The sequence below is a fragment of the Anomaloglossus baeobatrachus genome, chromosome 9 (genome assembly GCF_048569485.1).
Source record: "Anomaloglossus baeobatrachus isolate aAnoBae1 chromosome 9, aAnoBae1.hap1, whole genome shotgun sequence".
Taxonomy (NCBI): domain Eukaryota; kingdom Metazoa; phylum Chordata; class Amphibia; order Anura; family Aromobatidae; genus Anomaloglossus; species Anomaloglossus baeobatrachus.
Genome location: NC_134361.1, coordinates 190,808,475 through 190,835,502, shown reverse-complemented (window position 1 = coordinate 190,835,502; position 27,028 = coordinate 190,808,475). Strand labels below are relative to the sequence as shown.

At 53.0% G+C, this 27,028-nt stretch overlaps 1 protein-coding gene across 7 annotated transcripts in view; it reads left to right on the top strand.

Moving 5' to 3' along the window:
- The window catches only part of GOLGA1 (golgin A1), a 189,929-nt gene that overhangs the window by 125,344 nt on the left and 37,557 nt on the right, over positions 1-27,028 (top strand). For all 7 annotated transcript variants that reach the window (XM_075324139.1, XM_075324135.1, XM_075324134.1 and 4 more), the window contains 3 exons: positions 2,255-2,350; positions 4,292-4,381; positions 4,464-4,566. In XM_075324139.1, coding sequence (XP_075180254.1) covers positions 2,255-2,350; positions 4,292-4,381; positions 4,464-4,566 — 289 coding nt within the window. The remainder of the gene's footprint in view (positions 1-2,254; positions 2,351-4,291; positions 4,382-4,463; positions 4,567-27,028) is intronic.

The following is a 27,028-nucleotide window of genomic DNA, read 5'->3' as shown; positions in this document are numbered from 1 at the left end:
CACAAAGTATTACACTTTAAAAGTGTAACCCCTCCCCTCTGCCTATACACCCTCCCGTGCATCACGGGCTCCTCAGTTTTATGCTTTGTGTGGAAGGAGGCACACATCCACTCATGCATTCTCAAATTAGGCGGCACGCGAAGTCGTCAGGCCTTCCAGGAAGTCAGGCGGATTCTGCAGTGGGTGGAAGCCACAGCCTCCACGATCTCCGCAGTTTACATCCCGGGCGTGGAAAATTGGGAAGCAGATTTTCTCAGTCGTCAGGGCATGGACGCGGGGGAATGGTCTCTTCACCCAGACGTGTTTCGAGAGATCTGTCGCCGCTGGGGAACGCCGGACGTCGATCTTATGACGTCACGACACAACAACAAGGTCCCGGCCTTCATGGCACGGTCTCAGGATCACAGAGCTCTGGCGGCGGACGCATTAGTTCAGGATTGGTCGCAGTTTCGCCTGCCTTATGTATTTCCTCCTCTGGCGATGCTGCCCAGAGTGTTACGCAAGGTCAGGTCCGACTGTCGTCGCGCCATTCTCGTCGCTCCAGATTGGCCGAGGTGATTGTGGTACCCGGATTTTTGGCATCTCACGGTGGGTCAACCGTGGGCGCTTCCAGACCGCCCAGACTTGCTGTCACAAGGGCCATTTTTCCATCTGAATTCCGTGGCCCTCAACCTGACTGTGTGGCCATTGAGTCCTGGCTCCTAGCGTCTTCAGGATTATCTCAGGATGTCATTGCCACTATGAGACAGGCCAGGAAACCTACGTCCGCCAAGATCTATTACAGATCTTGGCGGATCTTCTTATCCTGGTGCTCTGATAATGGTTTTTCTCCCTGGCCGTTTGCCTTACCCACTTTTCTTTCCTTCCTCCAATCCGGAATGGACAAGGGTTTGTCACTCGGCTCTCTCAAGGGACAAGTATCGGCGCTCTCCGTATTTTTTCAAAAGCGCCTGGCCAGGCTTCCGCAGGTCCGCACGTTCCTGCAGGGAGTTTGACACATAGTCCCACCTTACAAGCGTCCGCTGGAACCCTGGGACCTTAACAGGGTGCTAACGGCTCTTCAGAAACCACCTTTCGAACCGCTGCGGGATGTCTCTTTATCACGTCTTTAGCAGAAGGTGGCATTTCTAGTGGCAGTACATCACTCCGAAGAGTGTCGGAGCTTGCAGCGCTGTCATGCAAAGCCCCCTTCCTGGTTTTTCACCAGGATAAGGTGGTTCTGCGTCCGGTCCCGGAATTTCTCCCTAAGGTGGTATCCCCTTTTCATCTCAATCAGGATATCTCCTTACCTTCATTTTGCCCTAATCCAATTCACCAATGTGAAAAGGATTTGCACTCTTTGGATCTGGTGAGAGCACTCCGTTTCTACGTGTCTCGCGCGGCGCCCCTGCGTCGTTCAGATGCGCTCTTTGTCCTTGTCGCTGGCCAGCGTAAGGCTTCCCAGGCTTCCAAGTCAACCTTGGCTCGGTGGATCAAGGAACCGATTCTTGATGCCTACCGTTCTTCTGGGCTTCCGCTTCCTTCAGGGCGGAAAGCCCATTCTACCAGAGCCGTGGGTGCGTCCTGGGCATTGCGGCACCAGGCTACGGCTCAGCAGGTGTGTCAGGCTGCTACCTGGTCTAGTCTGCACACTTTCACAAAACACTATCAGGTGCATACCTATGCTTCGGCAGATGCCAGTCTAGGTAGGCGAGTCCTGCAGGCGGCGGTTGCCCACCTGTAAGAGGGGGCCGTTTCGGCTCTTTTTATCGAGGTATTCTTTTACCCACCCAGGGACTGCTTTTGGACGTCCCAATTGTCTGGGTCTCCCAATGGAGCGACAAAGAAGAAGGGAATTTTGTTTACTTACCGTAAATTCCTTTTCTTCTAGCTCCTATTGGGAAGACCCAGCACCCGCCCCTGTGCCCTTCGGGCTGGTTGTTCTTTTGTGTACACATGTTGTTCATGTTGAATTGTTCTTTTGGTTCATGTTTCAGTTCTCCGAACATCCTTCGGATTGAATTTACCTTAGACCAATTATAAGTTTTTCCTCCTTCCTGCTTTTGCACCAAAACTGAAGAGCCCGTGATGCACGGGAGGGTGTATAGGCAGAGGGGAGGGGTTACACTTTTTAAAGTGTAATACTTTGTGTGGCCTCCGGAGACAGAAGCTATACACCCAATTGTCTGGGTCTCCCAATAGGAGCTAGAAGAAAAGGAATTTACGGTAAGTAAACAAAATTCCCTTCTTTTTTCTGTCTTTTAATGGTCTACAGAGTCAGTTAGAACAAGAGAAGGAGTCTCTACAAAGAAGGAATACAGATGTGGAAACTACTCTGAAAAACCTGGAAGCCGATCAGGAGAAGATGAAGGTACGTGCCAACGAGCCGCTATACATGCTGTAATGTAAACTCGGTGGGGCGGCTCCAACTAAGTCCGTGAAGAAGTTGGACACCACAAAGCCCATAATGTTATTGGAGCACTGAAATAAACATACCGTATTTTACGCATTATGAGACGCACTTTTCCTCCCCAAAATTTGGGAGGAAAATGAGGGGTGTATCTTATAATCTGAATGTAGCTTACCAGGAGGTGGTGGAGAGGGGTAGCAGGAGGCAGGGGCAATGCTGCAGGCACTGTGCTTTGGCTGCGGACAGTGAGGGCTTCAAATAATTTCACCCGAAGTTGGCGAGTGCGCAGATGGAGCTCTCTGCTCAAGATCTCCCAGTAGTGGACTTAAGCAGATGAGATCTCGTCTTGTCATTGAGCTCAATCTGCGCATGCACCAAATGTGGGTGACATTTCTTTGAAGCGCACACCGCCGACAGTTTCTGGGACACCACCGCTGCCACAAACCAACCCCCCCCCCTTCCCAAATATGTAATTGGGGTAAAGTGGTGTCACCTCCGGCTATTTGTAGTCTCCTTGTTGCTTCATGCAGGATCTGTAAATGGTAAATGTTAGACCCTCCATAATAATCTTTCTTGGGCAATACTGCATTCTGTGAGAGGGGGGCAACAACATAAATTGGGGGTCAGAGTGCACCACAAAGAGCTCTCCGCTGAATACATGAAACTAGGGTGTCATGGTTATGCCCATGCACTGAGCTGATATGTTGGAGTACAGCTGCTGAACGCCATCCTGAGGGTTGTATCCCTTTCCTGACTATCTGATGACTAAAATGCTCCTTAAAGAAAGGTGGACAAAGCTGGGTGATTGCAGGTCATCAGTTTTCAGGCACTGACCTGGTAGACACTGAAGAAATCTGACTGGGCCCGTGTGGGAGAGGAAGCGGTGGCCATCTTGGTGTCGTATCCCGGAGCTGAGGGAGGATATGGAGTGTGTGCTGCGGAGGGAATTACTGGTGAGGTTTCTCCAAGCTGATTATATCCACATGCTCTGGAGACGGCTTCATGATAAAGCCCATATTGGATTTTGCGTAAAACGTAATTTTGGCGATTGGAATTTTTTGCCACTATGCGGTTTATCAATCGGAGATATAGTCCTAGGGGACTATAAGGATCAGCAGTCTGATCGCTCATTAATTTCTCTTGATCAGAGCAGCACAGCTCTGATCAGCAGAAATGCTCATCTTCTGTTCCAGGCCGCTAGCGCTCTGCTGGCTGTAACAGGAGCTACGTCATGATAGCAACAGGAGTCCTCACATGACCCTGTGCTACCATGGCAACCATCGGTTTCCCATGATCACGTCACGGGGCTTCCGATGGGAGCAGGTAAGTGCGCGTTACCCGCTACGGTGATTTAAATCCCGCTGTCACATTTTGACAGCGCACTCTAAGGAGTTAACAGGTGCAGGTGGATTGCGGATCCACCTGCGCCTGCCAGGCACATATGTCTGCTGAACAAATCAGCAGACATGTGCGGGGATCGCTGCTGGATCACTGCAGCATCCAGCAGTGATCACCCCTTTATGATTTAGGATGTACCAGTACGTCCTCGGTCGTGAAGGGGATAATTTCTTTTTGAATACACTTAAAGCATATCTTTAGAGGTCATCTATTATCTCTTATATACAGAAAGTGACTTTAGTAGCAGACATGGCTATAAAGTCTAATTTAGGGGAGGCAGACGTACATGTATCTCCAACCCCACAGAGGCAAATAAAGTTAGGTAATTGCAGTTTCAACGTGTTTATCCAATTCGCTTTTATTGTTTGTCAGTATATGTCTCATGATACCCGTGGTATATTGTACTGGATTTCATCAATTTGGGCACATTTAGAGGTTTATAGGGAACATTGCGTGTAAAACGTCTATCTGGAAACCTTCACTCACAGTAAGTCCTCTTTGCAGGAGGAGCTGAGTAGTAGAGAGACCGTAAGCGTCGAGATCGCCAAAGCTTTGGAGGAAACCCGGAAGCAGAAGGAAGATCTCCAGCAGCAGGTATGGGATTACCAGAACGTTTCTGGCCAGATCATGGTTGATTTTTCAGTAGTGATGTACTTTTCACTTTGTCCTCTGACAGATGGCAGATGTGACGGCATTAATCAACAGCAACACCCAAGAGATGACTCTGAGGAAGGAGGAGCTGGCCAGGAAAGATGAAGAGGCTGCACTACTGAAAGGAGGTGAGTGGTGCTTTTCTAGTAAGTATTAGACGTAGTCCAGTGTTTCTAAGTCTTTATACACCCAAGTACATACTACTGGAATTTGTATAGGAATCCAGCTCACCCACGTCTGACCTCACCGTGCCTCAGACTCGGATCCGGCCCTGCCCTGGCCGCACAGCAACGATAAATGAAGAAGGTGATCCAGCTGAGTGATCAGGTGATCTATTCAGTGCAGTTCAGACAATGCATAGAGACGTTAACGCGTTTCTGGCTTAACGCCCTTAATCATAACAACTAGTGAATGTTGCCAGTGCCGGTATATACTCCCCTCTCCATCTGGGGCAATTAAGCGGAAATGGGAACATATGTGTCAGCAAACAAAGCTGGATTAGATAGAAGTGAACAAGTGAGAAAACATATAAAGTCAAAAATACTTTCTTTGTCGCTCCTAATTGGGAGACCCAGACAATTGGGTGTATAGCTATGCCTCCGGAGGCCACACAAAGTATTACACTAAAAGTGTAAAGCCCCTCCCCTTCAGCCTATACACCCCCCGTGCTGCCACGGGCTCATCAGTTTTTATGCTTTGTGCGAAGGAGGTCAGACATCCACGCATAGCTCCACAGCTTAGTCAGCTGCACCTGCTGACTATGTCGGATGGAAGAAAAGAGGGCCCATAACAGGGCCCCCAGCATGCTCCCTTCTCACCCCACTCTTGTCGGCGGTGTTGTTAAGGTTGAGGTATCCATTGCGGGTACGGAGGCTGGAGCCCACATGCTGCTTTCCTTCCCCATCCCTCAATTAGGGCTCTGGGTGAAGTGGGATCCCATCGGTCTCCAGGCACAGGAGACCGTGCTCCATCCACAGCTCCTGAGGACCCTGCTGGATAGGAGCAGAGTATCGTTCAGGGACATGGCCCTGCTACTTGGAGGTACTCTGTGTCCCCGTGGGGACCGCGCACAGCAACACTCCAGCATTGCTGGGTGTGCTAGTGCACCGGGGACAGCAGCGCTGGCTGCATTTGTGCCACTATACACTTCAGCGTCGCTGAGTGTGTTTGTGTCTTTCTTCCCGCCCCCAGCCCTGCCAGTCAGGGGAAGGGCGGGACGCTGTACAGGTCGGCAGCACTGAGGGCTGGAGCATGCTTTGCATACTCCACCCCCCTCACTCTGCACAGTGGGGCACCAGTTCCCGCACTTTTCTGGGTCACGCCCACGGCTCCCTCCTCTCCCCAGGACGCTGGCAGCCATTCCTCTCAGCTCTGCTAACGCTGGAGAGGAGAGACAAGCTCAAAGAGACCCAGGCAGGAATTCTGGTGCCCACACAAACGCTTTGCGCAGGCGGTAAGCAGCACCTGTGGTGCTGGCCCCACTAGTGCAGAAGTGTATTTATAGTTTATATGATTATAGTCTATACTTTACACTGTATGGTGCACTGTTGATTTGTGGCTATATACCCTCCTGTATTGCTCAGAGGAGACAACAGCATGTCGTCCACAAATAGCAAGGGTGCCAAAGCACAGATTTACTATGCTGCCTGTGCAGCATGTACGGCTACACTGCCGGCAGGTTCCACTGACCCTCATTGTGTGCAACGCTCGGCCCCTGTGGCACTTTCTCAGCCGGAGCCTCTGCTAACACTGTCCAGGTGACAGGGACGGAGTTTGCAGTTTTTACTGAAAGACTTTCTGAGACTATGGCTAAGATATTAGAAGCCTTGCAGTCCAGGCCGGCATCTCAAGCCAGGGGCACTGTGGAATCATTGTCCCCTGGTTCCCCTCAGTGGGAACAGCAATGTCTTCCCGGGGTGTCCCATGGATCCCAGGGTGAGGTCTCTGACACGGACCGCAGCCCCAGACCGACTAAGCGAGCTCGCTGGGAAATCCCCTCGACCTCATCACATTGTTCAGGGTCTCAGCGAGAGGACTCTCTGTATGATGAAGCGGAGGTAGCTGATCAGGATTCTGATCCTGAGGCCGCTCTCAACCTTGATACTCCTGATGGTGACGCCATAGTGAATGATCTTATCGCGTCCATACATCAAATGTTGGATTTTTCTCCCTCGGCTCCTCCAGTGGAGGAGTCAGCCTCTCAGCAGGAGAAATTCCGTTTCAGGTTCCCCAAGCGTACAAAGAGTATGTTTCTGGACCACTCTGACTTCAGAGAGGCAGTCCAGAAACACCGAGCTTGTCCAGATAAGCGTTTTTCCAAGCGCCTTAAGGATACACGTTACCCTTTCCCCCCTGACGTGGTCAAGGGCTGGACTCAGTGTCCCAAGGTGGATCCTCCAATCTCCAGACTGGCGGCTAGATCCATAGTTGCAGTGGAAGATGGAGCTTCACTCAAGGATGCCACTGACAGACAGATGGAGCTCTGGTTGAAATCCATCTATGAAGCTATCGGCGCGTCTTTTGCTCCAGCATTCGCAGCCGTATGGGCACTCCAAGCTATCTCAGCTGGTCAGGCGCAAATTGACGCACTCACACGTACGTCTGCGCCGCAGGTGGCGTCCATAACCTCTCAAACGTCGGCATTTGCGTCCTACGCTATTAATGCTGTCCTGGACTCTGCGACCCGTACGGCGGTTGCAGCCGTCAATTCGGTGGCAATACGTAGGGCCTTGTGGCTGCGGGAATGGAAGGCAGATTCGGCTTCCAAAAAGTGCTTAACTGGATTGCCATTTTCTGGCGACCGTTTGTTTGGTGAGAGATTGGATGAAATCATCAAACAATCCAAGGGAAAGGAAACATCCTTACCCCAGGCCAAACCAAAAACACCCCAACAGAGGAGGGGACAGTCGAGGTTTCGGTCCTTTCGGGGTACGGGCAGGTCCCAATTCTCCTCGTCCAAAAGGCCTCAGAAGGATCAGAGGAACTCCGACGCATGGCGGTCTAAATCACGCCCTAAAAAGACCGCCGGAGGTGCCGCTACCAAGGCGGCTTCCTCATGACTTACGGCCTCCTCACACCGCATCCTCGGTCGGTGGCAGGCTCTCCCGCTTTTGCGACACCTGGCTGCCACAAGTAAAAGACCGTTGGGTGAGAGACATTTTGTCTCACGGTTACAGGATAGAGTTCAGCTCTCGTCCTCCGACTCGATTCTTCAGAACATCTCCGCCTCCCGAGCGAGCCGAGGCTCTTCTGCAGGCGGTGGGCATTCTGAAGGCAGAAGGAGTGGTGGTCCCGGTTCCTCTTCAGCAACAGGGTCACGGTTTCTACTCCAACCTGTTTGTGGTTCCAAAGAAGGACGGGTCCTTCCGTCCTGTTTTGGACCTAAAACTGCTCAACAAACACGTAAGGACCAGGCGGTTCCGGATGGAATCCCTCCGCTCCGTCATCGCCTCAATGTCCCAAGGAGATTTCCTAGCATCGATCGATATCAAGGATGCTTATCTCCACGTACCAATTGCTCCAGAGCATCAGCGCTTCTTGCGCTTCGCCATAGGAGACGAACACCTTCAGTTCGCGGCACTGCCGTTCGACCTGGCGACAGCCCCAAGGGTTTTCACCAAGGTCATGGCTACAGTAGTTGCGGTCCTCCACTCTCAGGGTCACTCAGTGATACCTTACTTAGACGATCTGCTGGTCAAGGCACCCTCTCAAGAGGCATGCCAACACAGCCTCAACGTTACTCTGGAGATTCTCCAGAGTTTCGGGTGGATCATCAATTTCTTCGGCGCTCCATTGGGAGACCCAGACGATTGGGTGTATAGCTACTGCCTCCGGAGGCCACACAAAGCACTACACTAAAAAGTGTAAGGCCCCTCCCCTTCTGGCTATACACCCCCCGTGGGATCACGGGCTGCTCAGTTTTATGCTTTGTGCGAAGGAGGTCAGACATCCACGCATAGCTCCACTGTTTTAGTCAGCAGTAGCTGCTGACTATGTCGGATGGAAGAAAAGAGGGCCCATACTAGGGCCCCCAGCATGCTCCCTTCTCACCCCACTTTTGTCGGCGGTGTTTGTTAAGGTTGAGGTACCCATTGCGGGTACGGAGGCTGGAGCCCACATGCTGTTTTCCTTCCCCATCCCCCTGAAGGGCTCTGGTGAAGTGGGATCTTACCGGCCTCCAGACTCTGAGGCCGGGCTCCATCCGCAGACCCGGAGATCCTGCTGGATACGGAGCTGGGTACCGTCAGGGACAAGGCCCTGCAACATTCAGGTACTCTGTGTCCCCGTACAGACAGGCACAGACACACTCCAGCATTGCTGGGTGTTCTAGTGCGCCGGGGACAGTAGCGCTGCGCGCTTGGGTTATACTCACTGCAGCTTTGCTGAGTGAGTTTATGTGTGGGGAACTACCGCGCCGGCCGCCATGGTGACTGCGGCGCGGCTGAGACTTGTGGTGCGCCGGGGACTTCGCGCCGACCGTGCTTTTACGACGGCAGCGCTTATAAATCTAGTCCCCGGCTTCTGCGGCCTAGTTACGCTTCGTTCCCGCCCCCAGCCCTGTCAGTCAGGGAAGGGGAGAGACGCTGTACAATAGTCAGCGCCGAGGGCTGGAGTCTTATTTACATACTCCAGCCCTCTCACTGGGCACAGTGGGACGCCAGTTTCCCGCTCTTTGTCTGCAGCACGCCCACGGCCCGCCCCTCTTCACAGGACGCCGGCAGCCATTCCTGCACGCAGTCTGAGCTGGAGAACGGACATAGCCCTGGGAGACCCAGACAAGGGATTCTGGCGACCACACACCCGCTGTTAAGCGGGCGGTAAGCAGCACCTAGGTGCTGACCCCACTAGTGCCACAGTGTTGTTTTGTGTACTTTTGTCTGTACCTATATATTGCACTGTACGGTCGCTTCTTGGCTTATACCCCTATATTGCTCTGAGGAGACAACAGCATGTCATCCGCAAAAAGCAAGGGTGCCAAGGCACGGGCTTCATATGCTGCCTGTACCGCATGTGGGGCTGATCTACCGGCAGGTTCCACTGACCCCCATTGTGTGCAATGTTCGGTCCCTGTGCCACTTCGTCAGCCGGAGTCTATGCTAGTAGTGGCCCAGGCAGAGACGCCTGTGAACCCTGCCCCGGTGACGGGGACAGAGTTTGCAGTTTTTGCTGATAAGATGTCTGTGACTATGACAAAAATTCTAGAAACTTTGCAGTCCAGGCCGGTCACTCAGACCATGGGTACTGCTGATTCAATGTTCCCCGGTCCCCCTCAGTTGGAACTAATCCGTGCTCCAAGGGGGTCCCAGACATCACAGGCTGAAGGCTCTGACTCGGACGACAGTCCCAGGCAGCCTAAGCGAGCTCGCTGGGAGAGACCCTCGGCGTCATCACGCTGGTCAGGGTCTCAGCGAGAGGATTCTCTGTATGATGAGACAGAGCTAGGTGATCAGGAGTCTAATCCTGAGACTGCTCTCAACCTGGATACCCCTGATGGTGACGCCATGGTGAATGATCTTATAGCGGCCATCAATAGACTGCTGGATATTTCTCCTCCAGCGGAGGAGGCAGCAGCACAGCAGGAGAAATTCCATTTCAGGTATCCCAAACGTAAATTGAGTACTTTCCTGGACCACGCTGACTTCAGAGAAGCAGTCCAGAAACACCATGCTTATCCAGATAAGCGTTTCTCCAAACGTCTTAAGGATACACGTTACCCCTTTCCCCCTGACGTGGTCAAACGCTGGACCCAGTGTCCAAAGGTGGACCCCCCAATCTCCAGGCTTGCGGCTAGATCCATAGTTGCAGTGGAAGATGGGGCTTCACTTAAAGATGCCAATGACAGACAGATGGACCTTTGGTTGAAATCTGTCTATGAAGCTATCGGCGCGTCGTTTGCTCCAGCATTCGCAGCCGTGTGGGCACTCCAAGCTATTTCAGCTGGTCTGGCGCAGGTGGACTCTGTCATACGTCCATCAGTGCCGCAAGTGGCGTCCTTGACCTCGCAAATGTCTGCGTTTGCGACTTACGCTATCAATGCGGTCTTGGACTCTACCAGCCGTACGTCAATGGCGTCCGCCAACTCTGTGGTTTTACGCAGAGCCTTATGGTTAAAGGAATGGAAAGCAGATTCTGCTTCCAAAAAATGCTTAACCAGTTTGCCATTATCTCAAGACAGACTGTTTGGTGAGCAATTGGCGGAAATCATTAAACAGTCCAAGGGTAAGGACTCTTCCTTACCCCAGCCCAGATCAAGCAAACCTCAACAGTGGAAGGGACAGTCGAGGTTTCGGTCCTTTCGAGGTTCGGGCAGGGCCCAATTCTCCTCGTCCAAAAGGACTCAGAAGGAGCAGAGGAGCTCAGATTCCTGGCGGACTCACTCACGCCCAAAGAAAGCAGCCGGAGGAACCACTTCCAAGCCGGCTGCCTCATGACTTTCGGCCTCCTCTCTCCGCATCCTCGGTCGGTGGCAGGCTCTCCCGCTTTTGCGGCATTTGGCTGCCACAGGTCAAAGACCGGTGGGTAACAGACATTTTGTCTCACGGGTACCGGATAGAGTTCAGTTCTCGTCCTCCGCCTCGGTTCTTCAGAACTTCCCCACATCCCGACCGAGCCGATGCTCTTCTGCAGGCGGTGTGCTCTCTAAGGGCAGAAGGAGTGGTGATCCCTGTTTCTCTTCAGGAACGAGGTCAAGGTTTTTACTCCAATCTGTTTGTGGTGCCAAAAAAGGACGGCTCTTTCCGTCCTGTTCTGGACCTAAAACTGCTCAACAAGCACGTGAAAACCAGGCGGTTCCGGATGGAATCTCTCCGCTCCGTCATTGCCTCGATGTCTCAAGGAGATTTCCTAGCATCAATAGACATCAAAGATGCTTATCTCCACGTGCCGATTGCTCCAGAGCACCAGCGTTTTCTACGCTTCGTTATAGGAGACGAACACCTTCAGTTCGTAGCCCTGCCATTTGGTCTGGCGACAGCCCCACGGGTTTTCACCAAGGTCATGGCAGCAGTGGTAGCAGTCTTGCACTCTCAGGGACACTCGGTGATCCCTTACTTGGACGATCTACTTGTCAAGGCACCCTCTCAAGAGGCATGCCAACACAGCCTGAACGTTGCGCTGGAGACTCTCCAGACTTTCGGGTGGATCATCAACTTTTCAAAGTCAAATCTGTCACCGACCCAATCACTAACATATCTTGGCATGGAGTTTCATACTCTCTCAGCGATAGTGAAGCTTCCGATGGACAAGCAGCGTTCACTACAGACAGGGGTGCACTCTCTCCTTCAAGGCCAGTCGCACCCCTTAAGACGCCTCATGCACTTCCTGGGGAAGATGGTGGCAGCAATGGAGGCAGTCCCGTTTGCGCAGTTTCATCTGCGCCCACTTCAATGGGACATTCTCCGCCAATGGGACGGGAAGTCGACGTCCTTAGACAGGAAAGTCTCCCTTTCCCAGACGGCCAAGGACTCTCTTCAATGGTGGCTTCTTCCCACCTCATTATCACAGGGAAGGTCCTTCCTACCCCCATCCTGGGCGGTGGTCACGACAGACGCGAGTCTGTCAGGGTGGGGAGCAGTTTTTCTCCACCACAGGGCTCAGGGTACGTGGACTCAGCAGGAGTCCACCCTTCAGATCAATGTTCTGGAAATCAGGGCAGTGTATCTTGCCCTACAAGCCTTCCAGCAGTGGCTGGAAGGAAAGCAGATCCGAATTCAGTCGGACAACTCCACAGCGGTGGCATACATCAACCACCAAGGCGGGACACGCAGTCGGCAAGCCTTCCAGGAAGTCCGGCGGATTCTGATGTGGGTGGAAGCCACGGCCTCCACCATCTCCGCAGTTCACATCCCCGGCGTAGAAAACTGGGAAGCGGACTTCCTCAGTCGCCAGGGTATGGACGCAGGGGAATGGTCCCTTCACCCGGACGTGTTTCAGGAAATCTGTCGCCGCTGGGGAAGGCCGGATGTCGACCTAATGGCGTCCCGGCACAACAACAAGGTCCCAATTTTCATGGCACGGTCTCGCGATCACAGAGCTCTGGCGGCAGACGCCTTAGTGCAAGATTGGTCGCAGTTCCAGCAGCCCTATGTGTTTCCCCCTCTGGCACTCTTGCCCAGAGTGCTACGCAAGATCAGGTCCGAGTGCCGCCGCGTCCTGCTCGTCGCCCCAGACTGGCCGAGAAGGTCGTGGTATCCGGATCTGTGGCATCTCACGGTCGGCCAACCGTGGGCGCTACCAGACCGGCCAGACTTACTGTCACAAGGGCCGTTTTTCCATCTGAATTCTACGGCCCTGAACCTGACTGTGTGGCCATTGAGTCCTGGATACTAGCATCTTCAGGATTATCCCAAGGGGTCGTGGCCACCATGAGACAGGCTAGGAAGCCCACGTCTGCTAAGATCTACCACAGAACGTGGAAGATTTTCTTATCCTGGTGCTCGGCACAGGGAGTGTCCCCCTGGCCATTTGCATTGCCTACTTTTCTTTCCTTCCTGCAATCTGGTTTGGAAAAAGGCTTATCACTCGGCTCCCTTAAAGGGCAAGTCTCAGCGCTATCGGTATTTTTTCAAAAGCGTCTAGCACGACTTCCTCAGGTACGCACGTTCCTGCAGGGGGTTTGTCACATCGTCCCTCCGTACAAACGGCCGTTAGATCCATGGGATCTGAACAGGGTACTAGTTGCTCTCCAGAAGCCGCCCTTCGAGCCTCTGAGGGATGTTTCACTTTCTCGACTCTCACAGAAAGTGGCCTTTCTGGTAGCGGTCACGTCTCTTCGGAGGGTATCCGAGCTGGCAGCGCTGTCATCCAAAGCTCCCTTCCTGGTTTTTCACCAGGACAAGGTAGTGCTGCGCCCCGTTCAGGAGTTTCTCCCTAAGGTGGTATCCTCTTTTCATCTCAATCAGGATATCTCCTTACCTTCCTTTTGTCCTCATCCAGTTCATCGGTTTGAAAAGGATTTGCATTTGTTGGATCTCGTGAGGGCACTCAGAATCTACATTTCCCGCACGGCGCCCCTGCGCCGCTCGGATGCACTCTTTGTCCTTGTCGCTGGTAAGCGCAAAGGATCGCAGGCTTCCAAATCCACCCTGGCTCGATGGATCAAGGAACCAATTCTTGAAGCCTACCGTTCTGCTGGGCTGCCGGTTCCATCAGGGCTGAAAGCCCATTCTACCAGAGCCGTGGGTGCGTCCTGGGCATTACGACACCAGGCTACGGCTCAACAGGTGTGCCAGCAGCTACCTGGTCGAGTCTGCACACTTTCACCAAACATTATCAGGTGCATACCTACGCTTCGGCGGACGCCAGCCTAGGTAGAAGAGTCCTGCAGGCGGCGGTTGCCTCCTCGTAGGGGAGAGCTGTTTTGCAGCTCAAACTTGAGGGGGTATTAATTTTCCCACCCAGGGACTGCTTTTGGACGTCCCAATCGTCTGGGTCTCCCAATGGAGCGCCGAAGAAGAAGGGAATTTTGTTACTTACCGTAAATTCCTTTTCTTCTAGCTCCAATTGGGAGACCCAGCACCCGCCCTGTTTCCTTCGGGATTTTTGGTTTTTTCGGGTACACATGTTGTTCATGTTGAACGGTTTCAGTTCTCCGATGTTACTTCGGATTGAATTTGTTTAAACCAGTTATTGGCTTTCCTCCTTCTTGCTTTAGCACTAAAACTGAGCAGCCCGTGATCCCACGGGGGGTGTATAGCCAGAAGGGGAGGGGCCTTACACTTTTTAGTGTAGTGCTTTGTGTGGCCTCCGGAGGCAGTAGCTATACACCCAATCGTCTGGGTCTCCCAATTGGAGCTAGAAGAAAAGGAATTTACGGTAAGTAACAAAATTCCCTTCTTTCCAAAGTCAAATCTGACACCGGTCCAATCACTGACATATCTTGGCATGGAGTTTCATACTCTTCCAGCGATAGTGAAGCTTCCGCTGGACAAACAGCGTTCACTACAGACAGGGGTACAATCTCTCCTTCAAGGTCGGTCACACCCCTTGAGGCGCCTCATGCACTTCCTGGGGAAGATGGTGGCAGCAATGGAAGCAGTTCCTTTCGCGCAGTTTCACCTGCGTCCTCTTCAATGGGACATCCTACGCAAGTGGGACAGGAGGCCGACGTCCCTAGACAGGAACGTCTCCCTCTCTCAAGCAACCAAAGCTTCCCTTCGGTGGTGGCTTCTTCCCACCTCATTATCGAAAGGAAAATCCTTCCTACCCCCATCCTGGGCGGTGGTCACGACGGACGCGAGCCTGTCAGGGTGGGGAGCAGTTTTTCTCCACCACAGGGCTCAGGGTACGTGGACTCAGCAAGAGTCCTCACTTCAGATCAATGTTCTGGAGATCAGGGCAGTGTATCTTGCCCTAAAAGCGTTCCAGCAGTGGCTGGAAGGCAAGCAGATCCGAATTCAGTCGGACAACTCCACAGCGGTGGCTTACATCAACCACCAAGGTGGGACACGCAGTCGGCAAGCCTTCAGGAAGTCCGGAGGATTCTGCTGTGGGTGGAAGCCACAGCATCCACCATATCCGCAGTTCACATCCCGGGCGTAGAAAACTGGGAAGCAGACTTTCTCAGTCGCCAGGGCATGGACGCAGGGGAATGGTCCCTTCACCCGGACGTGTTTCAGGAGATCCGTTGCCGCTGGGGGATGCCGGACGTCGACCTAATGGCGTCACGGCACAACAACAAGGTCCCAACATTCATGGCTCGATCTCAAGATCACAGAGTTCTGGCGGCAGACGCCTTAGTTCAGGATTGGTCGCAGTTTCAGCTTCCTTATGTGTTTCCTCCTCTGGCTCTGTTGCCCAGAGTGTTACGCAAGATAAGGGCCGACTGCCGCCGCGCCATCCTCGTCGCTCCAGACTGGCCGAGGAGGTCGTGGTACCCGGATCTGTGGCATCTCACGGTCGGCCAACCGTGGGCACTGCCAGACCGACCAGATTTGCTATCTCAAGGGCCGTTTTTCCATCTGAATTCTGCGGCCCTCAACCTGACTGTGTGGCCATTGAGCCCTGGATCCTAGCGTCTTCAGGATTATCTCAAGAGGTCATTGCCACTATGAGACAGGCTAGGAAACCAACGTCCGCCAAGATTTCCTCCCTAAGGTGGTATCCCCTTTTCATCTCAATCAGGACATCTCCTTACCCTCGTTTTGTCCTCATCCAGTTCACCAATGTGAAAAGGATTTGCACTTGTTAGATCTGGTGAGAGCACTCAGACTCTACATTTCTCGTACGGCGCCCCTTCGCCGCTCCGATGCACTCTTTGTCCTTGTCGCTGGCCAGCGTAAAGGGACACAAGCTTCCAAATCAACCCTGGCTCGGTGATCAAGGAACCAATTCTCGAAGCTTACCGTTCCTCGGGGCTTCCGGTTCCCTCAGGACTGAAGGCCCATTCTACCAGGGCCGTGGGAGCGTCCTGGGCCTTGCGACACCAGGCTACGCTCAGCAGGTGTGTCAGGCAGCTACCTGGTCGAGCCTGCACACTTTCACGAAACACTATCAGGTGCATACCTATGCTTCGGCAGATGCCAGCCTAGGTAGGCGAGTCCTTCAGGCGGCAGTTGCCCACCTGTAGGACGGAGCCGTTACGGCTCTATTATGAGGTATTATTTACCCACCCAGGGACTGCTTTTGGACGTCCCAATTGTCTGGGTCTCCCAATTAGGAGCGACAAAGAAGAAGGGAATTTTGTTTACTTACCGTAAATTCCTTTTCTTCTAGCTCCAATTGGGAGACCCAGCACCCGCCCCTGTTTTTGTATACACATGTTGTTCATGTTAAATGGTTTCAGTTCTCCGATATTCTTCGGATTGAATTTACTTTAAACCAGTTTATAATTTTTTCCTCCTTCTGGCTTTTGCACAAAACTGATGAGCCCGTGGCAGCACGGGGGGTGTATAGGCTGAAGGGGAGGGGCTTTACACTTTTAGTGTAATACTTTGTGTGGCCTCCGGAGGCATAGCTATACACCCAATTGTCTGGGTCTCCCAATTGGAGCTAGAAGAAAAGGAATTTACGGTAAGTAAACAAAATTCCCTTCTTTGTTAGGACCACATATAAATGCTCTATTATTATATGTCCCAATTGATCAAAATAACAGGGAACTCATGTAAGAATTGTTCTGAATTACTTTGTGTATGATTACAAATAAATATACCTTAAATTCATACTGTCTATGATTCATGCTTATATTTAATTTTTATAAAAAATATTTTTATATATATATAATATATATATATATATATATATATATAATTATGTATGTATGTATGTGTATATATATATATATATATATATACTAGAAGGTGGCCCGATTCTCCGCATATATATATATATATATATATATATATATATATATATATATATATATATATATATATATATATATATATATATATATATATATATATATATATATATATATATATATATATATATATATATATATTGATAGATAGATACAGTTAGGTCCAGAAATATTTGGACAGTGACACAAGTTTTGTTATTTTAGCTGTTTACAAAAACATGTTCAGAAATACAATTATATATATATAATATGGGTTTAGGAATCATAGCTCTGTAATGCATAGCCTCCTCTTTTTCAAGGGACCAAAAGTAATTGGACAAGGGACTCTAAGGGCTGCAATTAACTCTGAAGGCGTCTCCCTCGTTAACCTGTAATCAATGAAGTAGTTAAAAGGTCTGGGGTTGCTTACAGGTGTTTGGTTTTGCATTTGGAAGCTGTTGCTGTGACCAGACAACATGCGGTCTAAGGAACTCTCAATTGAGGTGAAGCAGAACATCCTGAGGCTGAAAAAAAGAAAAAATCCATCAGAGAGATAGCAGACATGCTTGGAGTAGCAAAATCAACAGTCGGGTACATTCTGAGAAAAAAGGAATTGACTGGTGAGCTTGGGAACTCAAAAAGGCCTGGGCGTCCACGGATGACAACAGTGGTGGATGATCGCCGCATACTTTCTTTGGTGAAGAAGAACCCGTTCACAACATCAACTGAAGTCCAGAACACTCTCAGTGAAGTAGGTGTATCTGTCTCTAAGTCAACAGTAAAGAGAAGACTCCATGAAAGTAAATACAAAGGGTTCACATCTAGATGCAAACCATTCATCAATTCCAAAAATAGACAGGCCAGAGTTAAATTTGCTGAAAAACACCTCATGAAGCCAGCTCAGTTCTGGAAAAGTATTCTATGGACAGATGAGACAAAGATCAACCTGTACCAGAATGATGGGAAGAAAAAAGTTTGGAGAAGAAAGGGAACGGCACATGATCCAAAGCACACCACATCCTCTGTAAAACATGGTGGAGGCAACGTGATGGCATGGGCATGCATGGCTTTCAATGGCACTGGGTCACTTGTGTTTATTGATGACATAACAGCAGACAAGAGTAGCCGGATGAATTCTGAAGTGTATCGGGATATACTTTCAGCCCAGATTCAGCCAAATGCCGCAAAGTTGATCGGATGGCGCTTCATAGTACAGATGGACAATGACCCCAAGCATACAGCCAAAGCTACCCAGGAGTTCATGAGTGCAAAAAAGTGGAACATTCTGCAATGGCCAAGTCAATCACCAGATCTTAACCCAATTGAGCATGCATTTCACTTGCTCAAATCCAGACTTAAGACGGAAAGACCCACAAACAAGCAAGACCTGAAGGCTGCGGCTGTAAAGGCCTGGCAAAGCATTAAGGAGGAGGAAACCCAGCGTTTGGTGATGTCCATGGGTTCCAGACTTAAGGCAGTGATTGCCTCCAAAGGATTCGCAACAAAATATTGAAAATAAAAATATTTTGTTTGGGTTTGGTTTATTTGTCCAATTACTTTTGACCTCCTAAAATGTGGAGTGTTTGTAAAGAAATGTGTACAATTCCTACAATTTCTATCAGATATTTTTGTTCAAACCTTAAAATTAAACGTTACAATCTGCACTTGAATTCTGTTGTAGAGGTTTCATTTCAAATCCAATGTGGTGGCATGCAGAGCCCAACTCGCGAAAATTGTGTCACTGTCCAAATATTTCTGGACCTAACTGTAGATAGATAGATGTGTGTAGTTACCAAGTGTTTGTGTAGGGCGCTGTACATGTTCTGGGTGTTGTCTGGGTGTGGCGGGGGGTGAGAGCGGTGTTGTATGTGTGTTGCGTGTGTTGCGTTGTTTGTGGAGCGCTGTGTGTCTGTAGCGTTGTGTGTGTGTATTGCGCGGTTTGTATTGGTGTGGTGTGTTTTGGGGGGAGGTATGTTTTGTGCAGTGTGTGTGTGTGTTGCGTGGTATGTGCATATATTTATGTATGCCGCGGTGTTTGTGTGTTGGGTGTTGTGTGTGTGCAGCGTTGTCTGTGTGTGTGGGTGTCTGTGTAGGGCAGTGTTTGTGGTTCCAAGTGTGTGTGTGTGTGTTGGGGGTAGTTGTGCACCTCCCATCGTGCTCCATCCCCCATGCTGCGCACCCCCCATCGTGCTCCATCCGCCATGCTGCGCACTCCCAAACGTGCTCCATCCGCCATGCTGCGCACTCCCAAACGTGCTCCATCCGCCATGCTGCGCACTCCCAAACGTGGTCCATCCGCCATGCTGCGCAATCCCAAACGTGCTCCATCCGCCATGCTGCGCACTCCCAAACGTGCTCCATCCGCCATGCTGCGCACTCCCAAACATGCTCCATCCGCCATGCTGCGCACTCCCAAACGTGGTCCATCCGCCATGCTGCGCAATCCCAAACGTGCTCCATCCGCCATGCTGCGCACTCCCAAACGTGCTCCATCCCCCATGCTGCGCACTCCCCATCGTGCTCCATCCCCCATGCTGCGCACCCCCCATCGTGCTCCATCCCCCATGCTGCACCAGCATCAGCCTCTCTGCCCCCAGCATCAGCCTCTCTCCTCCCAGCATCAGCCTCTCTCCTCCCAGCATCAGCCTCTCTGTCCCCAGCATCAGCCTCTCTCCTCCCAGCCTCAGCCTCCCCCAGCATCAGCCTCTCTTCTCTCAGCCTCCCCCCTCCCAGCCTCCCTCAGCATCAGCCTCTCTCCTCCCAGCCTCCCCCTCCCAGCCTCCCCCAGCATCAGCCTCCCCCAGCATCAGCCTCTCTCCTTCCAGCCTCCCCCAGCATCAGCCTCCCCCAGCATCAGCCTCTCTCCTCCCAGCCTCCCTCCTCCCAGCCTTCCCCAGGATTAGCCTCTCTCCTCCCAGCCTTCCTCTTCCCAGCCTTCCCCAGCATCAGCCTCCACCTCCCAGCCTCCCTCAGCATCAGCCTCCCCCAGCATCAGCCTCTCTCCTTCCAGCCTCCCCCAGCATCAGCCTCCCCCAGCATCAGCCTCTCTCCTTTCAGCCTCCCCCAGCATCAGCCTCCCCCAGCATCAGCCTCTCTCCTCCCAGCCTCCCTCCTCCCAGCGTTCCCCAGGATCAGCCTCTCTCCTCCCAGCCTCCCTCTTCCCAGCCTTCCCCAGCTTCAGCCTCCCCCAGCATCAGCCGCTCTCCTTCCAGCCTCCCCCAGCATCAGCCTCCCTCAGCATCAGCCTCCGCCTCCCAGCCTCCACCAGCAGCAGCCTCCGCCTCCCAGCCTCCCCCAGCATCAGCCTCTCTCCTCCCAGCCTCCCCCAGCATCAGCCTCTCTCCTCCCAGCCTCCTCCAGCATCAGCCTCTCTCCTCCCAGCCTCCCCTAGCATCAGCCTCCCCCTCCCAGCCTCCCCCAGCATCAGCCTCCCCCAGCATCAGCCTCTCTCCTTCCAGCCTCCCCGAGCATCAGCCTCTCTCCTCCCAGCCTCCCCCAGCATCAGCCTCCCCCTCCCAGCCTCCCCCAGCATCAGCCTCCCCAGCATCAGCCTCCCCAGCATCAGCCTCTCTCCTTCCAGCCTCCCCCATCCCAGCCACCCCCAGCATCAGCCTCCCCCAGCATCAGCCTCCCCCAGCATCAGCCTCCCCCAGCATCAGCCTCCCCCAGCATCAGCCTCCCCCAGCATCAGCCTCCCCCAGCATCAGCCTCCCCCAGCATCAGCCTCCCCCAGCATCAGCCTCCCCCAGCATCAGCCTCCCCCAGCATCAGCCTCCCCCAGCATCAGCCTCCCCCAGCATCAGCCTCTCTCCTCCCAGCCTCCCCCAGCATCAGCCTCCCCCAGCATCAGCCTACACCCTCCCAGCCTCCCCAACATCAGCCTCCCCCAGCATCAGCCTCTCTCCTTCCAGCCTCCCCCAGCATCAGCCTCCCCCAGCATCAGCCTCTCTCATCCCAGCCACCCCCAGCATCAGCCTCCCCCCAGCATCAGCCTCTCTCCTCCCAGCCTCCCCCAGCATCAGCCTCCCCCAGCATCAACCTACACCCTCCCAGCCTCCCCCAACATCAGCCTCCCGCTCTCAGCCTTCCCCAGGATCAGCCTCTCTCCTCCCAGCCTCCTCCAGCACGCCGTGCTCCTCTGCCGACACTCAGATCCGATCGCATACACTCACACACTCACACCCACCCGATCGCATACACTCACACCCACCCGATCGCATACACTCACACCCACCCGATCGCATACACTCACACCCACCCGATCGCATACACTCACACCCACCCGATCGCATACACTCACACCCACCCGATCGCATACACTCACACCCACCCGATCGCATACACTCACACATACACTGACGATATTGCACATACGCGCTCACACTCACAACATCCGGAGATACCACATGCTTCTGGCCATGTGATCCTCCGGCAGGTCCTGGAAGCTCACAGCACAGTATCGCGGCCGAGAAGCAAGCGATATCTCCGGATGCTGTGAGTGTGTGGATGCGATCTGATGTGTGTGTGTGTGTGTCTGTTGTTATGTGTGTGCGTGTGTATGTTCCGCCGCTGCAGGACCTATGCTACCATGGTTACCAGCGCATCACGTCCCCCACTCGCATGGGAGCCCACACCAGCATACGGCGGCAAACCCCAGCAATGCGAGGGTTTGTGTCGGCTGGGTTGGCGGCGTATGCTGGTGTGGGCTCCCGGGGGTACAGTACTCACCTGGGAGTCGTGTCTCCGTGTCAGTTCGGGGGATGCGTGCGGGGGGCGAGGCCAGAGCGAGCGTGCATTGCGTTAGGGGGGCGGGGCGTGGCCGAGTTGCTAATACGTGCAGGGTGCCGGGGCGAGAGGCCAATCCGTGTGGGGGGCGGAGCCTGTGCGAGCGGCCGACCAATCCGTGTGGGGGGGGGAGCCAGGGCGAGCGACCAATCCGTGCGGGGGGGCGGGGCCATGGCGAGGCCAGCGGCCAATCCGCTTTGTGTCACCGTAAGGACACAATTTTGGAGCAAGACAGACAGACAGAATAAGGCAATTATATATATATATATATATATATATATATATATATATATATATATATATATATATATATATATATATATATATATACTAGAAGGTGGCCCGATTCTACGCATCGGGTATTCTAGAATTTACGTATTGTGTAGTTCATGTATGATTTTTGTTTTATTTATATATATATATATATATATATATATAGATGTTGTTGTGTGTAGTTACCAAGTGTTTGTGTAGGGCGCTGTACATGTTCTGGGTGTTGTCTGGGTGTGGCGGGGGGTGAGAGCGGTGTTGTCTGGGTGTTGCATGTGTTGCGTTGTTTGTGGAGCGCTGTGTGTCTGTAGCGTTGTGTGTGTGTGTGTTGCGCGGTTTGTGTGGGTGTGGGGTGTTTTGGGGGGAGGTATGTTTTGTGCAATGTGTGTGTTGTGCGGTATGTGCGTATATTTATGTATGCCGCGGTGTTTGTGTGTTGGGTGTTGTGTGTGTGCGGCGTTGTCTGTGTGTGTGGGTGTCTGTGTAGGGCGGTGTTTGTGGTTCCCAGTGTGTGTGTGGTGTGTTGTGTGTGTGTGTGTTGGGGGGAGGTGTGCACCTCCCATCGTGCTCCATCCCCCATGCTGCACACTCCGCATCGTGCTCCATCCCCCATGCTGCGCACCACCATCGTGCTCCATCCCCCATGCGGCGCACCCCCATCGTGCTCCATCCCCCATGCTGCCCACCCCCCATCATGCTCCATCCCCTATGCTGCGCATTCCCCATCGTGCTCCATCCCCGATGCTGCGCACCCCCCATCGTGCTCCATCCCCCATGCTGCGCACTCCCCATCGTGCTCCATCCCCCATGCTGCGCACCCCCCATCGTGCTACATCCCCCATGCTGCGCACCCCCCATCGTGCTACATCCCCCATGCTGCACACCCCCCATCGTGCTACATCCCCCATGCCTCACACCCCCCATCGTGCTCCATCCCCCATGCTATAATAGTTCTCCTATTATACTCAGAGAGGAGTATAATAGGAGGACTATAATAGGAGGAGTAGTCCTGGGGGGAGAGGAGTATAATGCCGGCTCCCTGCACATGTGTACCGGGAGCCGGTGTACGCTGGTAACTATGATACACATCGGGTAACTAAGGGACCTTAGTTACCCGATGTGTATAATGGTTACCAGCGTTCGCCGGCTCCGTCACGATCAGAGCATCGCAAGGTTATGTCTGGCGCTGCTGGGATCCTGACTGAGCCGGTGTACACTGGTAACTATGATACACATCGGGTAACTAAGGGACCTTAGTTACCCGATGTGTATAATGGTTACCAGCGTTCACCGGCTCCGTCACGATCCCAGCAGCGCAAGGTTATGTCTGGCGATGCGTGCGGAGGGCCGGGGCGAGTGGCCAATCCATGCGGAGGGCGGGGCCAGGCCGAGGTGAGCGACCAATCCGTGGGGGGGCGGAGCCGAGGCGAGCGGCCAATCCGTGCGGGGGGAGGGGCCATGGCGAGCCCAGCGGCCAATCAGCTTTGTGTCCCCGTAAGGACACAATTTTGGAGCAAGACAGACAGAATAAGGCAATTATATATATACTAGAAGGTGGCCCGATTCTACGCATCGGGTATTCTAGAATTTACGTATTGTGTAGTTCATGTATGATTTTTGTTATATATATATATAGATGTTGTTGTGTGTAGTTACCAAGTGTTTGTGTAGGGCGCTGTACATGTTCTGAGTGTCGCGGGGGGTGAGAGCGGTGTTGTATGTGTGTTGCGTGTGTTGCGTTGTTTGTGGAGCGCTGTGTCTGTAGCGTTGTGTGTGTGTGTGTGTGTTGTGCGGTTTGTGTGGGTGTGGTGTGTTTTGGGGGGAGGTATGTTTTGAGCAATGTGTGTGTTGTGCAGTATGTGCGTATATTTGTGTGTGCAGCGTTGTCTGTGTGGGTGTCTGTGTAGGGCGTTGTTTGTGATTCCTAGTGTGTGTGTGTTGTGCAGTGCGCGTGTGTGTGTGTGTTGGGGGGAGGTGTGCACCTCCCATCGTGCTCCACCCGCCATGCTGCGCACTTGCAAACGTGCTCCATCCGCCATGCTGCGCACTCCTAAACGTGCTCCATCCGCCATGCTGCGCACTCCCAAACGTGGTCCATCCGCCATGCTGCGCACTTCTAAACGTGCTCCATCCGCCATGCTGCGCACTCCCAAACGTGCTCCATCCGCCATACTGCGCACTCCCGATCGTGCACCATCCGGCATGCTGCGCACTCCCAAACGTGCTCCATCCGCCATGCTGCGCACTCCCAAACGTGCTCCATCCGCCATGCTGCGCATTCTCAAACGTGCTCCATCCGCCATGCTGCGCACTCCCAAACGTGCTCCAGTGCGCAGTATGGCGGATGGAGCACGTTTGGGAGTGCGCAGCATGGCGGATGGAGCACGTTTGGGAGTGCGCAGCATGGCGGATGGACCACGTTTGGGAGTGCGCAGCATGGCGGATGGACCACGTTTGGGAGTGCGCAGCATGGGGGATGCAGCACGATGGGGAGTGCGCAGTATGGCGGATGGAGCACGTTTGCTCAGCCTCTCTCCTTCCAGCCTCCCTCAGCATCAGCCTCCCCTCCTCAGCCTTCCTGAGGATCAGCCTCTCTCGTCCCAGCCTCCTTCCTCCCAGCCTTCCCATCCCAGCCTCCTTCAGCATCAGCATTCCCCTCTTCCCCATGATCAGCCTCTCTGTTCCCAGCCTCCTCCAGCACGGCCTGGTCCTCTGCCGACACTCACACACCCGATCGCATCCACTCACACACACACCCGATCGCATCCACTCACACACACACCCGATCGCATCCACTCACACACACACCCGATCGCATCCACTCACACACACCCGATCGCATCCACTCACACACACCCGATCGCATCCACTCACACACACCCGATCGCATCCACTCACACACACCCGATCGCATCCACTCACACACACCCGATCGCATCCACTCACACACACAGACACTGACGATATCGCACTTACGCGCTCATACTCACAACATCCGGGGATATCACATGCTTCTGGCCATGTGATCCTCCGTCAGGTCCTGGAAGATCACAACAGCACATTTTCGCCGCCGAGAAGCAAGCGATATCCCAGGATGTTGTGAGTATGTGGATGCGATGTGAGGTGTGTGTGAGGTGTGTGTGAGGTGTGTGTAAGAGTGAGTGTGAGTGTGATCTGATGTGTGTGTATGTTTGTGTGTGTGCGTGTGGATCTTCTGGCGCAGCAGGACCTTGATGGGCTTGATACCAACGTATCCACACCACTCCCACCACTGCCGTGCGAGCGGGGGCCGGGGGGGGGAGGGGGGGGGGGAGGGAGTACAGTACTCACCTCCGTGACAGCGCTTGTAACCATGCGAGCATGGTTAGCAACGTATCCACACCAGTCCTGTGCGAGCGGGGGGCGGGGGCGGGGGGGGAGGGAGGGGGGGGGGGGGTGGGCAGGGAGTACCGTACTCACCTCCGTGACAGCCGTGTCAGTTCGAGAAATGCGCGGGAGGAGGGAGGGGGTGGGGCCAGAGCTAACGTGCATTGCGTGAGGGGGGCGGGGCGTGGCGTGGCCGAATTGCCAATGCCTGCAGGGTGCCGGGGCGAGAGGCCAATCTGTGGGGGGGGGCGGAGCCTGGGCGAGCGGCTGGCCAATCCGTGTGGGGGCGCAGCCTGGGCGAGCGGCCAATCCGTGTGGGGGGGCGGGGCCATGGCGAGCCCAGCGGCCAATCAGCTTTGTGTCACCGTAAGGACACAATTTTGGAGCATGACAGACAGACAGACAGATAGACAGACAGACAGACAGACAGACAGAATAAGGCAATTATATATATACATAGATATATATAATGTATAAGTGAAATATAGAGCAATTATAGGGGGTCTCACAAGTATAATATCAATATGATACATAAAGGTGGAAAACATGCATAAGTGAACAGTGAATATTCACAAAAAATGAAAAACTGGAAATCCACTAACTTAAGTGAAATTAATTAAAATAATTCACATTTGGGGGCGTGGCTTGCTGATGGCCGAGTGAGCTGCACTTGCTGGGAGCTCTGTCCTGAACTTCCCCCATTAGCCTCTATTAGAGCACATTAACATCTCCCTGCTTATGGGCAGATCCAGGAAAGTCACCCGACACCGAGGTGAGATAAAGGAGACATTGAGCAGCATGGATCGTTTCCTCAGCCAGAGCACCTCAGCAGCCGTCAGGAACACTAGATCAATGATGGCGTCTGCCTCCCTCATGGAAAACTCACAGCCCCGGGAAAGTCAAACACAGACACAGCAGGAGCTGGGGAAATCACAGCAGGACTTCTCCAGCGAGGAGGACAATGAGGGAGATCTGCCTAATCTACATGAGATAAGTAAATCTATCAAGGCTTTGCCTACAAAAAAAGATCTGGACAGATTTGCTAGCAGGCTTGAGAATACTTATAAGAAAGAGCTGCAGGCACTGAAGTCTGAATTCACATACAGGGTAGAGGAGGTGGAGAAGTCCCAGGAAGCCATCACTGCTGAGTTGTCCCTACAAAGGAAAATATTACTTAGCCACTCAGCAAAGATTGATGAGCTCACTTCAGGGCAAGAGGACTTAGAGAATCGCAATCGGCGAAATAATGTCCGTATCCGTGGCATCCCTGAAAGTATTGGCACGCCTGAACTGGAGGCCATGGCACAGAAGCTCTTTGCTCAAATTCTGGGAGAACAAAGCTCTGGGCCGATTGAGTTAGACCGCATACATAGGGCCCTGGGTCCCAAATCCCCTCCAGATTCACGTCCAAGGGACATAATATGTAGAGTCCACTTTTATAAGGTAAAGGACTCCATCATGTCCGCGGTGCGGCAGGCAGGATCCATCAACTACCAGGGGTCCCAGGTCCAGATATTACCGGATCTGGCTAGACGCACTCTGCAGCTGCGAAGAGCATTAAAACCCCTGCTCCAACACCTCCAGGACAGAAACATTCCATATAGATGGGGTTTCCCCTTCCAGCTGACAGCGCATAAGGATGGGAAATCAGCAATCTTTCGCAAACTCGGAGATCTGGCTAAGTTCTTGGGGACTTTCGAGCTTCCTATGGTAGCACTGCCGGATTGGCCCTCAGGCCCCCAACTCCCTGTGGAACCCCCAGTATGGCAGCCAGTCCGTCGCCATGGGAGACAAAGAGGTCCTGACAAGAGCAATCCGACAGGGTAGCGGTCCTGTGTAGCATCCCTGTTTCCTACTGGGGATAACCTTCATGGGCCCTTCCGGCATGATAG